General features: G+C 42.3%; 1 protein-coding gene across 1 annotated transcript in view; it reads left to right on the top strand.

Moving 5' to 3' along the window:
- Window positions 1-15,065, top strand: part of LOC120943189 (cytochrome P450 1A1-like) — a 48,308-nt gene that overhangs the window by 30,049 nt on the left and 3,194 nt on the right. The window contains exons 3-5 of the mRNA XM_040356350.1: window positions 2,365-2,488; window positions 4,753-4,842; window positions 8,461-8,584. Coding sequence (XP_040212284.1) covers window positions 2,365-2,488; window positions 4,753-4,842; window positions 8,461-8,584 — 338 coding nt within the window. The remainder of the gene's footprint in view (window positions 1-2,364; window positions 2,489-4,752; window positions 4,843-8,460; window positions 8,585-15,065) is intronic.

The following is a 15,065-nucleotide window of genomic DNA, read 5'->3' as shown; positions in this document are numbered from 1 at the left end:
ACACCCAAGGGGGCAGTGCTACAATACTTTTACAAGGGACACCGCTAAGTCTAAGGCCCCATACACACGATAGAATCCATCCGCTGAAAAATCCCAGCGAATGGGTTTCAGCGGATAGATCCTATGGTGTGTACACTCCAGCGGATCTGTTTCCGCGGATATTTATCCCCTGGGATGGATTTCCAGCGGATAAATATTTGATGACATGCTATCAAATCTATCCGCTGGAATCCATCCCAACGGATGGATCCGCTGGTCTGTACAGACTCACCGGATCCATCCGTCCGAAGGGATCCCCCGCATGCGTCGTAATGATTCGACGCATGCGTGGAATTCCTTATATGACAGCGTCGCGCACGTCGCCGCGTCATAATCGCGGCGACGGCGCGACACGTCATCGCCAGAGGATTTCGGCGCGGATTTCGATTCGATTGTGAGTACACTCCATAGCATGGAAATCCGCGCAAATCCTCGAGAGGATTTATCCGCGGAGACGGTCCGCTGGACCGTATCCGCGGATAAATCCTCTCGTGTGTATGGGGCCTATGCCCACTCCACCAATCCAGCGTATCTCTTCCGCCTCACTCCCAGTGACAAAATGGGGTCCTGCTATGCACCTACCGTGGACCTCATGTGTGAATTTAACTCCTTACACCTTTTTTTACCATGTGGCCAGGTCCATGAGGTCTCTGTACTGCGGGTTCAGTCCCAGAAACTTTTGTGGAACTGACCGCTAGGGAGGGAGCCAGAACACCACTCCCCTCGCTATTGGAGGGCCTGTCACCTACCCCAGGTACCATGCTTTATGAATGGCTGCAATGTACCTTGCACTACTTACTGGTTGATATTGTGAAAACAAATACTGGTTACCCATAGCAACTGCAATCCTTCTCCTGCTTGCCTTGTCAAGTAGACCTTTCATAGTGGCTTAGCTTCATACCCCACATGTGTTTTACTGACCCTGGGCCATATTCTCAGTAGAGTTACGACGGAGTATCTCAGGAAACTCCATCGTATCTCTCTTTTTTGACCCGCGTATCTATGCGAGTGATTCCTAGAATCATTTTCGCATAGATACGCTGAAGATCCGACATGTGTAAGTCACTTACACTGTCGGATCTTAAATGTAATTTGCCGCCGGCCGCTAGGTGGCGTTTACGTTCAGGTCTCATTTGTTTATGCAAATGAGCCTGATACACCGATTCCCGAACGAAATTGCGTCGCGTAACCGTCGCTTACGTCGTTTGCATAAGCGTAAGGTTACCCCTGCTATATGAGGGGTAACCTTACGCCAGTCCCACGTATGCCATGTTAAGTATGGCGTCGGGTCCGCGTCATCTTTTCCCGTTGGGTACGTCGTTTTCCTAAGTCGTTCTTCAATACGACTTTACGTCAATGACGCACACGTCGGCGTCATTGACGTTTTCCGCCGAGAACTGGAGCATGCGCACTGGGCTATTTTTAGCCCGGCGCATGCGCAGTTCGATCGAAACGGGGGCGCGCTTAATTTAAATATAAGCCGCCCCATTTGAAATACGCGGGGATACGCCGGGCCTTTTACACTACGCCTCCGCAAACTACGGAGCAAGTGCTTGAGGAATACGGCACTTGCTCCAGTAAGTTGCGGCGGCGTAGTGTAAATAGCTTACGCGAGGCCGCCGCAGAATATTGGAGAATCTGGCCCCCTGTTCTTTTATACACCAAAAACCATTATACACCCCTTTGAATGACTTCAGACCAGGCTTGAGACAGTTTGAAATCTTTACTGCAACAGACAACATGCATAACAATGTCCAGAGCCTAAACAAACGGAGCTGGCTGCTCAGGCATACCTTTTCAGGTGCTAGTCTAAAGCTGCCAATCCCCAATGACTGGTTGCATCTACAGGATCACCGGCTTGGATCTTTGGCTTCTGAGAACTGTGGCATTTCTTCTTTCTCTTAGCTACCGTCTGACTCTCAGCTTTACCAAGAGCCCCCCTCGAAGCGACCTTCCCCCTATTTACATATATCACCAGGTGGAAGACTGGGAACTGAGGTGCTACAGTTATCCCTTTCCCCAGCCTGGACAAGCCAACTACCTAACAAACACAACACTGTAGGCAACCTGGTTACACACTGATCAGCCAGGTTATACAATCAAGTGCACTGAATCGTATATCTCTATCACAACCTGCTGGGGAAAGCTCCAACAACATGTGGCAAAGAAAATAGACTCTGCTTAGAGAAAAACACTGATGAGGTACAGTTAGGCTGCTTACAGCCTACTGTTGACTATAGAATTAACAAAAATATAAAAAGGAATTTAGTAAAATATGATATTTCTACATGTGTAGTAACAGAAATGTCTCTTTTTGTTTTCCAGAATAATATCAGAGATATAACAGATGCCCTTATTCAGCTCTGCAGTAACAGAAACACTGTGGATAAACAACACAAACTAACTGATGAACAGATCATATTCACTGTGAATGATATATTTGGTGGAGGTGATATTTTATTATATGTTATTGTTCATATAGTATCGTGCACACTAACATTTCACTCCTAATGTAATATATATTAGGAAAAACTGTAAAATAATTGCTTGTTGCTTAGCTGTACTTATAGAAGGTATCAATGATTACTTCATAGTGCCAACATCCTGAATTAGAAACAAAAAATGGATTCTCCTTGGATTTGGACTTTAACAGCACTTAGGTACATATAATAATCATAATGAGGTAGAAACATCATTTATTTATAACACATAGTTGAAAAAGATAAAGCAGAATGTACATTACAACAAGCAACTGAATGTGCTACAACTGTAACATGATGTTGGTATAAAGAAGATATCCTTCACCCGACGCGTTTTAGAGTCTATTGAGTCTCTTTCCTCAGGGGTAGGGAATATACCAAACCTAGTTATTGCAGTTGTGTATGTGCAAACACTCCATGTAAGTAAAAAACAAACAACACTGCCCTAGGGAGTTGCCACCCTCTTCATTCCCATCAAGTTCCCATCAATTGTAGGTATAAGTAAAAACAAAATGTTCCAAGAACAAGTCAGGGGAACATCAACAAGAGTCCCCTATGCATGGGAAGTCCAGACAAACTGAGGCCTACAGATGAAATCCAAGATAAAAGAGGGTGTCCACATATGATCGTAGCCTCATGAGGGTATGTTGCACTCCCTGTCAGAGGTTTGAAACTGTGGACTAGGATCATATGTGGATGATTCAGGATGATCTGGGATTTCATCTGTAGGCCTCAGTGGGTCTGGACCTCCCATGCATAGGGGACTTGTGTTGATGTTCCCCTGACTTGTTCTTGGAACATTTTGTTTATACTTACAATTGAACTCGCTTGACACCTGATGGGATAGGAGAGGGTGGCAACTCCCTAGGGCAGTGTTGTTTGTTGTTTTTAACTTACATGGAGTGTTTGCACATACACTCCTCGCCCCCCCCTCTTCATTCCTAGTGTGGGCACCCGACAGTGACAGCTTTCGGCTTCACGGCCGGGCACCCACTGCGCATGCGCGAGCGGCGCCGTCTGATTGGACAGGCGCTCGCCTACAGGGAGGGGCTGCAATAAGGCGATTAAGCTAATCGCCTTACCAGCCCCTCGGCGGAAGGAGGAAGTGGGACAGGAAGTCCCCTTCTCCTGAAGCCCCCACCCCCCCCCCCCAAAAAAAATTACATGCCAAATGTGGCATGTAAGGGGGCGAGGAGTGGGTTAAGCGGAAGTTCCATTTTTAGGTGGAACTCCGCTTTAAGTTGCTTGCTGTAATGTACACTTCGTGTTATCTTTTTTAACTATGCGTTATAAATAAATGATTTTTCTACCTCATTGTGATTGTTATATGTACCGTTAAAGTCCAAATCCAAGGGGGACCCATTTTTTGTTTCTGAGCTGTACTTAGGCTTCTCTTAGGGCAAAATAAGTTTTGTAATTTACAGAAGCAAAAAGTTAAAAAGCAGACAGCTTAAAAACATGGATAAACATGTCAAAGTTAAAAAGAAGACCACTTTAAAATAAATATGTCACAAACCTAGGTAAATAAAATGAATACATGATTTTATTATGACTTCTCAGGAGCTACATTTGGTGAAAATAATGTGTCAAAATTAACAGCAGGCCCAGAGATACCGTCTAGATATGCCCCCCAAACACAGCCTTCTTGTCACTGTCTGATGTGGATATCCTAGGGCCAATTCCAGAGAGACACGTTCTCAAGATCCCTCTGGAATCTCTTTAAAGATCTGACAAAAGCAATACTCTTCTATTGCTTGCTTACAAGTGCCTACACTTTTAAGCTTTGAAAGTTTTCAAGTTAGTCAAAATACTCATTACTGCCCATGCAGGGGCAAAGCAGAAGTGCCAAGTTATCTCTACTAATCAATTGTGTTAGCAGGAAAAAAAAACATTGTTAGAAACTTGGCTCCATCCTCTGAGTTTTGTGATGTCGATATACTTTACCGAGTTCCTCTGACAGGATCATTTGTGTACGAAACACAAGGAGACTATTGACCAACTGCATCAAAAGTGTTTATATTGTGTGATTTTTTTTTTCATGAAATAATAATCAATGCAAAAAAGTCTAATTTTGATCAGCGAACTGAGCTTTCATATATAAAAAGCTTCCATGTTCAACAATAGCTAACAACTATCTGCTTAGAAGTAAATCTTTTTTTTGCACACTGGTAACACAATTCTTCAATGCCTCTAAGAATATTTTTATTATTATTATTTTTTGCCTTCTTTTTAGGATTCGACACCATATCCTCTGGACTACAGTGGTGTATTTTGTACTTACTCAAGTATCCAGAGATACAAGATAAAATTCACAAGGAAATAGGTAAACATTTGTGTTACCGTAATACAGTTTTAGGTTGCAAAACTAAAACAATGTAGCTTGTACTACTGTACCATTGTAGCCAGTGAATGGCAAGTACAGCTGCTATCAGATTTAGAGCACTTAAAGTGATTGTAAAGTCTTGTTTTTTTCCCCTATAAAAATAAGAAACATGTTATACTTACCTGCTCTTTACAGTGGATTTGCACAGAGAAGCCCCGATCCTCCTTTTCTCTGGTCCCTCTTCTGTGATCTTGGCCCCTCCCTCCTGTTCAGTGCCTCCACAGCAAGCAGCTTGCTAGGGGGGCACCCGAGCCGAGTCATAGCTCCATGTGTCCATTCAGACATGGAGCCCTGACCCGGCCCCACCCCCTCTCTCTCTTTTAATTGGAGAGGTAGGTATGAGGTATTTTTTGTTTAAAAAATACCTTTAGAATTACTTTAAGGAAAAGAGCAAATGGTTTGGGTGCTTAAAGTAACATGCAAGGTCATGCAAGTAAATGAGCGTTAACATAAGTCCTCACTGACTTCTGTAGTTGCAGGAACTAAAGAACAATGCATCCTCAAATGAATACAGCAATAGCATGTCCTTCTGTTCAGCTTGCCCTGCTCCTCCCTGCCAGAAAAGACTTAGCAACAGCAGTCCAGCAGGGAGCAGAGAGAGCTGATTAGGAGGACTGTGACGGAGCTAGTAGACCAGACTGTGTGACTGCATAGAGGAGACCAGAAATGCATATAAGTGAAAGAAAAAGGTATTTATTAAAAAGGTGACAAACAAGTGAAAACAACCAGTGCACAACCCACAACAAATAGTATATACAAATGCAGGGGAGATACCGTAAACGTAACAAACCAGGTCGAGGTCATACACCAGGGGATATCAGCAGGATGGTGGACAAGGAGCAAGACGGACAGGGAGAGCAAGGATGGATCGAGTCGGGTCGGGTCAGAAGCAGGCTCAGGGTCAGGATTGCAGGGTCAGGGAGAGAGATAGATACCAAGGCGAGGTGTGCTTGTACTCGCCGGGTATAAGTAGAGATGTCAGTGATTAGCTTCAAGTCACACCTGAGCGCAGCAAGAGCCGTACGCTCCACACTGCCAGGATCCATCCGCTGGTGGAGAGCAGTACTGCGTCCCACAGATGATATAACACCAGCAGGGAGAAGTTCTCCTGATAGTTCCAAACTGCCAGGAGACACCTGCTGGTGAACCAGAGTACTGCAAGCCAAACAATAATAATAAATATCACCAGCAGATGGAACCTTTCCTGACAAGGACACAGTGATTCTTGTGATCTTTAAGGATCTTTGGGAATTAATTACTTCACATTGTGAGCAGCTACAGAGGTCAGGGATTACAAGCTCTTGACTTCTTCTTAATATGTGAATAGTAAAATGTGCATAGTCTAGGCAGAGGCACACTTTAGGTTTAATACAATAGGAAATAGCTAATACTGTAAGTCTGGGCCTGCTTTTTCATAGTATATATTGCTGGAAACTCAAACCTAAATCCTTGCAAGGTCACATTACTAACAAGTGAGCAACTGTGCTGTACCTAGTTGCCATACTCCCTTTAGAAGGAAAGGTCATTTTTACCAAAAAGCACACTATGCTGTCCTTTGTGTATAGCAGCATAAAATGCAAAATTTAACTTTCAGCCAGGGTTCCCTTTTAGTTTAAAGATAGGATTTTAAGAAGATTTAATAAAGAGTTATTTTTAACATTGTTATGGCCTACATTCTATAAACTGAATGAGAGACCTGGCTGAAAAGTAAATTTAGCACACTACATGCTTATGGCCCATGTGTGCCAGTAGAGTGAGTTTTTAGTAAAGGTTATCTTACCCTTTAACATCCATGTTGCAAAACATGTAGAAATGTTTGTCTGAACTAAACCTTATGCCGCGTACACACGACCGTTTTTCATGACAAGAAAACTGCCATTTTTTTTATTTGTCGTGTCGTGTGTACTTACCTGCTCTTTACAGTGGATTTTCTCTATGAGAAAACTGCCCTCAAAAAAATTAGAACCTGCTCAATTTTTTCTCGTCGTTTTTCCCGTTGTTCTTTTTCTCGTTGCTTTTCCGAGGGGAAAAATGCGCATGCTCAGAATCAAGTATGAGATGGGAACGCTCGTTCTGGTAAAACTAGCATTCGTAATAGAGATAGCACATGCGTCACGCTGTAACGGACTGAAAAGCACGAGGCTGAAAAGCGCGAATCGTCTCTCACCAAACTTTTACTAACACGAGGATCAGCAAAAGCAGCCCAAAGGGTGGCACCATTTGAATGGAACGTCCCCTTTATAGTGCCGTCGTACATGTTGTCATACATGTTGTACATCACCGTGCTTTGCTCGAGCATTTTTTTTCATGAACATGTGTATGCAAGGCAGGCTTGTAAGGAATCACGACGAATCACGTTGAGAAAAACTTTGTTTTTTGCATGACAGGAAAAACGGTTGTGTGTACACGGCATTCATTAAGCACACAGTTTTATATACAGTAAATTGCATTAACCACTTCAGCCCCGGACCATTTTGCTTGTCAATGACCGGGCCACTTTTTGCGATTCGGCACTGCGTCGCTTTAACTGACAATTGTGCGGTCGTGCGACGTGGCTCCCAAACAAAATTGGCGTCCTTTTTTCCCCACAAATAGAGATTTCTTTTGGTGGTATTTGATCACCTCTGCGGTTTTTATTTTTTGCGCTATAAACAAAAATAGAGCGACAATTTTGAAAAAAAAAAATGAATATTTTTTACTTTTTGCTGTAATAAATATCCCCCACAAATATATAAAAAAACAATTTTTTTCCTCAGTTTAGGCCGATACGTATTCTTCTACATATTTTTCATAAAAAAAATCGCAATAAGCGTTTATTGATTGGTTTGCGCAAAAGTTATAACATCTACAAAATAGGCGATCGTTTTATGGCATTTTTATAACATTTTTTACTAGTAATGGCAGCGATCAGCGATTTTTATCGCTACTGCGACCTTATGGCAGACACTTTGGACACTTTGACACATTTTTGGGACCATTTTCATTTTTATAGCGATCAGTGCTATAAAAATGCATTGATTACTGTAAAAATGTCACTGGCAGGGAAGGGGTTAACACTAGGGGGCGAGGAAGGGGTTAATTATGTTCCCTAGGTGTGTTCTAACTGAAGGGGGGTGGGACTGACTAGGGGAAATGACAGATCGCTGTTCATACATTGTATGAACAGAAGATCAGCATTTCTCCCCCTGGAAGGACCGGGAGCTGTGTGTTTACACACACAGCTCCTGGTTCTCGCTCTATAACGAGCGATCGCGGGTGCCCGGCGGTGATCGCGCCCGCTGGGCACCCGCGTCGGCACCAGGGGCGAGCAGGGGGTGCGCGCATGCACCACTAGTGGCTGAAATGCAAAATCACGTAATATTACGTGATTTTGCACAGCCGAGCCGACCGGTTTGGCAACTGGTTAAACCACATCTCGAAACAATCATCTTTCATCTAGCTGCTATAAACTAAAGAAAGTTCCAATTTCATTAGTTGTTATGGGTTTCTGCAGCTTGCACGTTATAACTAATGACCATATTTTTTGAACTTTTCATTCTTGCATCTAATTTTGTACAGATGAAAATATTGGAATCAGCAGATCACCAAGATTTGATGATAGGAAGGTTTTGCATTACACAGAAGCATTTATCAATGAAGTCATGAGACATTCATCATTTGTACCGTTTACAATCCCACACTGGTATGTATACATACACATATTTCAAACACATGTACCGTACTGTACACACATAATGGAAAATTGTAGCAAATGCTTACTTTAATTTTCCTTTCTTGGTGCCAATCCATGGCAGAAAACATGTGTTAGTAGCTCCGCCTACTTCTACTCACAGGACTATGAAATGTTGCAGCCCACACAACAGTCCATTGCCCATAAAAATGCTAGGAATGAACTGGGTGGATTCAGTACACTATGAGTGCAAAAAAAACTGCTCAAAGGGAACCTACGTAGTGCACTTCCCGGCGCTAAGGACAGGCTATCAACTCAATTGTACAGGATAAGATCGAGTATAAAATTAAAATTATATATATATAAAAAAAATTTAACAGAAATAAAATCTCTGTTAAAAACCAGAAGTGATATATATATATTGCAGCAGCTATTTAAAATAGATAAAACATCTAAAAATATGAACAAAGTATCAATCAAATAAAACCAGTGTATATAGGTTTAACAATGATAAAACAGCGCTATGCATAAACATGTAGATAAAAGGTGTTGGAAAGAAAGTCCATAAATCAGTGAATCAAAAATAAAGTTCAAGGTGCTGATTGAAATGTTTTTTCAAGGAATGGTAGTAAACCCTCCACCGATTTCCAATTTCCACCAAACGTGAGACACACTTCCCCTCTGGGGTTTAAACTCACCAGAAGATCAATATAAAATAGCCTTGACACAAATCATCATGATTGGACCTCCAACCTCATTCCAGAAGCAGCAAAGTATTTTAAAACAACTCCAAGCAGGGGTTCATGGAAGAAAACAGATGGCACCAAAATAGTGTAATATCGCTTTAATAAAGTAAAATCCCGTATGATAACACACCCCGCTTCCTATCTACGTACAATGTATATACTTGTAAATGAGCATAAGAATCAAGAGTCAGCTTCACTGCTCTCCTCCACACACAGGGGGTCGCGCTTGTGCTGGATGCACGCTGCTGAGAACGCCTGGTCTGATAGGGAAGGTACAGCGGTGGAACGCACTCTTCACAACTTCCTGGATACGCCGTCGTAGCCACGCCCTAACGCGTTTCGTCACATCCGAACTTCAACAGAGGCCCTCTGTTGTAGTGTAGCGATATTACACTATTTTGGTGCCATCTGTTTTCTTCCATGAACCCCTGCTTGGAGTTGTTTTAAAATCCTTTGCTGCTTCTGGAATGAGGTTGGAGGTCCAATCATGATGATTTGTGTCAAGGCTATTTTATATTGATCTTCTGGTGAGTTTAAACCCCAGAGGGGAAGTGTGTCTCACGTTTGGTGGAAATTGGAAATCGGTGGAGGGTTTACTACCATTCCTTGAAAAAACATTTCAATCAGCACCTTGAACTTTATTTTTGATTCACTGATTTATGGACTTTCTTTCCAACACCTTTTATCTACATGTTTATGCATAGCGCTGTTTTATCATTTTTAAACCTATATACACTGGTTTTATTTGATTGATACTTTGTTCATATTTTCGGATTCAGTACACTACTATGAAATAGTGCCAAGAAGGAAAATTATGGTAAGCATTTGATACAATTTTCCTTGTGTCAACTTGGCAGCATGTGGTAGACCAATAATTCGTAACCAAGGTAGAATGCTTAAGGAAATCCATCTTAATAAGCATGTGAGGAGGCTTCAGTCTTCCTGCCAAAAACAGCTGTGGCGACGACTGCTGAGTCTATTAATACTGTTGAAGAAACATGCAAGAACAGGATCAGTTGTCTGTCCCACATACCCTATATTATCAAAAGTATTGGCACGCCGGCATTTACATGTACATGAACTTTAATGGCATCCCAGTCTTAGCCAGTAGGGTTCAATATTGAGTTGGCCCACCCTTTGCAACGTTAACAGCTTCAACTCTTCTGGGAAGGATGTCCACAAGGTTTAGGAATGTGTCAATGGCAATGTTCGATCATTTTTCCAGAAACGCATTTGTGAGGTCAGGCACTGATGTTAGAGAAAAGGCCTAGCTCGCAGTCTGCACTCTAATTCATCCCAACGGTGTTCTATCGGGTTGAGGTCAGGACTCTGTGCAGGCCAATCTAGTTACACCAACCCAAGCTCGTTCATCCATGACTTTATGGACCTTCCTTTATGCACTGGTCCAAATCATTTGGTGGAGGGGGGATTTTGATTTGGGGTTATTTTTCAGGGATTGGGCTTGGCCCCTTAGTTCCAGTGAATGGAACTTTTATAGTGTCAGCATTCCAGGACATTTAGGACAATTTTCTGCTCCCAAGTTTGTGGGAACAGTTTCGAGTTGGCCCTCGCTGTTCCAAAATGACTATGCACCAGTGCACAAAGCAAAGTCCGTAAAGACAACTCAATATTGAACCCTACTTGCTAAGACTGGGGTGTCATTAAAGTTACTTTTGGTAATATAATGTATCTTGAGTGCCATTAAAGATACTTTTGGTAATATAGTGTATCTTCTACATTGGCACTCCTGCACAAGATACCCACAGTGTCAAAATGCTTCTTGGTCAAATGTGCAGCAGCTACTCGTGGGAGCTCCAGCCTTGTTGCATAGTAAGCTATTTGAATTAACTTTAGCAACTACAAAATGATTGTTTGAAGATGCTTTCTAACCTTGTTGGCTCCTAAAGGACAAGGTATAGCCATTTTGTAGACATGTGCAGTTTGTTTTGGTCCGAATGTAAATTCGAACCAATTTTCGTTTATTCGGCGATTTGGATGTATCCGAATCTCCAAATGAAATAATAACACATTTTGTTTAAATTAGTTGAAATTAATTTTGTATATTAGTTTTCTACTGACATTTTTTTTAAAATTCTGTGTGAAGATTAGCTGGTTGTTAAGGAGCAAGCTGGGAAGCCAGCCACTGCATCCTTAACAACTGATGACTCGTCAGCTGTCAGAGGGCTTCCCTGCTGAGAGCTGAAATGTAAGCAAAAGAATGCAGGCAATAGAATCATTCCAAAAATGTGGAATTCATTAGAAAATTATTAAAAGAAACAAAATTAAACAAAACTAAAATAATTGAATTTCGAACCGAATCAACAAAACAAAATTAGTAACAAAACAAATCTATCCAAAACTAAAGAAATGTTTCCATTCTACACATGTCTACCATTCTGACTACCTAAATTACTCTGTCATTTGCAAGTGTACTCTTCTTAATCAAAACACATGGAAGAAGAATTTAAACCTAAGGATGCCCAAAAGCAATCCAACTGTGGTTTAGACAAACAGTAAATAAATGGCAAGAGGCCCAGGACATAACAGCAACAAGGTGCTGCTCAAAAAGTCTTATTCCCAAAGCTGTCTTCAGATGAGGCTGAACATCCATCTGGTAGAGGGAAGCGAGTATAGAAGCCCAGGTGGAAGTATTGCACCAAGACTGGGAAGCAGCCATCTTAATTAAAAAAGCTCAGGAAGCACTCATAGGGGTTGATTTACTAAAGACAAATAAACTGTAGACTCAAATAAACTGTACACTTTGCATAGTAGGTTGCACCTTATAAGGTAATTTGCTCCAGAGCTTAGTGAATGAAGGGAAGCTCTGATGATTTCTTTCATCCAATCATATGCAAGCAAAAGTGGAAAGTCAAATGGCTCCTGGTTCGGAAAGTTTGAATCTGAGGACAGATTCATCAATCTAAGGCTGCTTGATGAGGAAAAGCATTCCTTCCTGAACTGAGTGTAGGACCACCTAGATATTCAAAATGATGAGTTGGTCCCAGCAATGATCTCTGAAGGTAATGAACCTGTAACGGTCACCACTGTTTACGACCTTCCATCAACTATGACAGCTCATCTGACACACAGACAAACCAGCAGGCATCCCATTTCCCATAATAACGAGACTTGCTCTGTGTTCTCTGGTTTCAAAATGAAGACAACTTTAATGGTTCACTCTCAAATTTTTACAGTTTTCAAGGCACAGGAACAATCAAACTCTCCACCCACACCCTGGGAGGGCTTCAATACACCTTCAGATGGCTAATTGCTAAACATTCTAGACATGTCGGCGCCGGCCTATAATTATCATGATCTAATCACTGCACATTCCTTCATTAGCAGAACTCAAACAAAACACCATCACACAATGATCTCTTCTTAATCCACATCCCTAGACAGACGTTATGTCTCTGCATACAGCTTGGCAAGTTCCATTCCACATCTTATATCAATAGGATTCACACAAAGCAGCATCACACGATGAGAGGTCTTTCAGAAGCAGACTCAATTAGCATGTCACTAGCCAGGGCTAATCATAGAAATGAGTCACTATTGACTGGTTGGGTCACAATTAACCAACAACTTGCAATATCTCAAGATCCTGCAATATGAACTATCAGTGATGTCCCCTGTCCTGTAATTTAGGATATAATTTCTCAGTCACCCTATGACCCTATCGGACATAAGGTGACCCTAGACATAAGACTCCTTGGTGACGCCGGTACAGGAGTACCCCTCATCCTTATCCTTCCTGAACCTATCCAACTCATTGGAATATCTGAAGGTCAATGCCAACTTGCCCGATGGAGCCCACACCAACTTTTCTCTCAACAGGAGGCCATCCAACGACCCAAAAGCTTGAGAGGATAGGTCATCTCTTAACAATTAAAGTAAAACAAGACTTTGTAATCGCTACTAGGCTTCTTCTGCTGGGAATGATGGATATTCTCACCTTCAGCCGCATCACTTTTTTCCCTTCCTTGCCAGCTGAAGTTCACCTACTCCCTGCTGTGGGAGGTTCTGTGCAGTTGGTAGAAACCGTGTTGTAAATCACATTGAATTATTTACAAAAACTAAGCTAAGATAAGGTTTTGCAAAGTAGTACTGAACATCTTGCCTCTAATAGGGCTACCAACCTCAATATGATGTGAATCCGCCTTCTGAATTGGAGACATATGTAATACCATTGAGCCATGAAATCTCTTTGTGTGAGGCTTGGCAAGGAGATCACCCGGCAAAAGGCAGAAACTTCTCCCATGCCCTTAGCATCTATAACCCTGACTACCTCTGTAAGGCAGTTCTGACATACCCTTCATCTTAATAAAGGCAGGGTCCATAGCAATTACTTTCAGTCGTGAATAGCACGCAGGAGAGCTTCAGTGACTGTATTCTTTTGAAAAAGAACGACAGCAATCATAGTTATTCTAGAATAGGATTTTCTGTACCTTGGATGGGATTTCAGGCACTTTTCTCATAGTTAAATTCTGTCAGTAGGGCATGCTGGACTACCTAGCTGAGAGACACTTTTAGCACCTGAAGGCACTGTTTTAATGTCAAAACACCTACCTGGCCTGATGACCTTTACCTACTTGAACCCTGTGGATCTTTGATAATAATGCAGCATGCAGCATGAAGACAGGAGTAAAGTAGAATTTATTTGTATATACAGTATACTTTATGTAGACTGTGCATGTGGCAACAGTAAACTGCCCTTAATGCAAATAAAGATGTATGCAGGCTCCAGCTGCCTCAAAACATGGGACATATCATCATGACATCATGACAGGCAAGTAATGTGACTAAAGCTGTAGGCCTAAAAATGTTTTTTAGTCAAACTTCAGCTTTAAAATATATTTATTAATGTGAATTGGTACAATACTATATTAACCACTTGACAACTGGTCACTTAAACCCCCTTAATAACCAGACCAATTTTCAGCTTTCGGTGCTCTCACATTTTGAATGACAATTACTCAGTCATACAACACTGTGCCCATTTTTTCACACAAATAGAGCTCAAGGACACTCCTGTGTGCGTGCCCCAGCAGGCACGGGGAGCGCGATTCTGGGAGGACGTCAATGTATGCCCTCCCAGAGTTAAGAAACAGCCCTGTAGCCGTCATTCGGCTATGGGCCGGTTATTAAGTGGTTAAAATTAGTTTTTCTGTTAATGGAGTTCCAATATATACAGTATACTGTATGGCCCGGATTAACAAAGCACTTACGCCGACGTATTTCCAGATACGCTGCGTAAGTGCAAATATGCGCCGTTGTATCTATGTACCGTGCCCACAAACTAAGATACGCCTAAAAACAGGCTTCATCCGACCGACGTAACTTGTCTACGCCGGCGTAGAGTGGGCGCATATTTACGATGGGCGCATTTGCCGCTCCCATGGATTTTCTATGCACATATGCAAATGAGGGAGATACGCCAATTCACGAACGTACTTGCGCCCGGCGCATAATATACGCGGTTTGCGTAAGTCGTACGTCCGGCGTAAAGTTATTCCCCATATATGAGGCGCAACCCATGCAAAGGTATGGACCAGGGAACACAAGCCGTCCTATTTTACGCCGTTTACGTTGGACGTGAATATGGCTGGGCGTAGGTTACGTTCACGCCGTAGGCAGTGATCCGTCGTATCTTAGGCAGTTGTTCCGACGTGATTCTGAGCATGCGCACTGGGATGCGTCCACGGGATGGCGCATGGGCCGTTCATTATACGTATCTGTCTGAGACT

The sequence above is a fragment of the Rana temporaria genome, chromosome 1, assembly GCF_905171775.1.
Source record: "Rana temporaria chromosome 1, aRanTem1.1, whole genome shotgun sequence".
In the NCBI taxonomy this organism is placed as follows: domain Eukaryota; kingdom Metazoa; phylum Chordata; class Amphibia; order Anura; family Ranidae; genus Rana; species Rana temporaria.
Note: the sequence above shows the minus strand (reverse complement) of the source record. Positions and strands in the feature narration are given on the sequence as shown.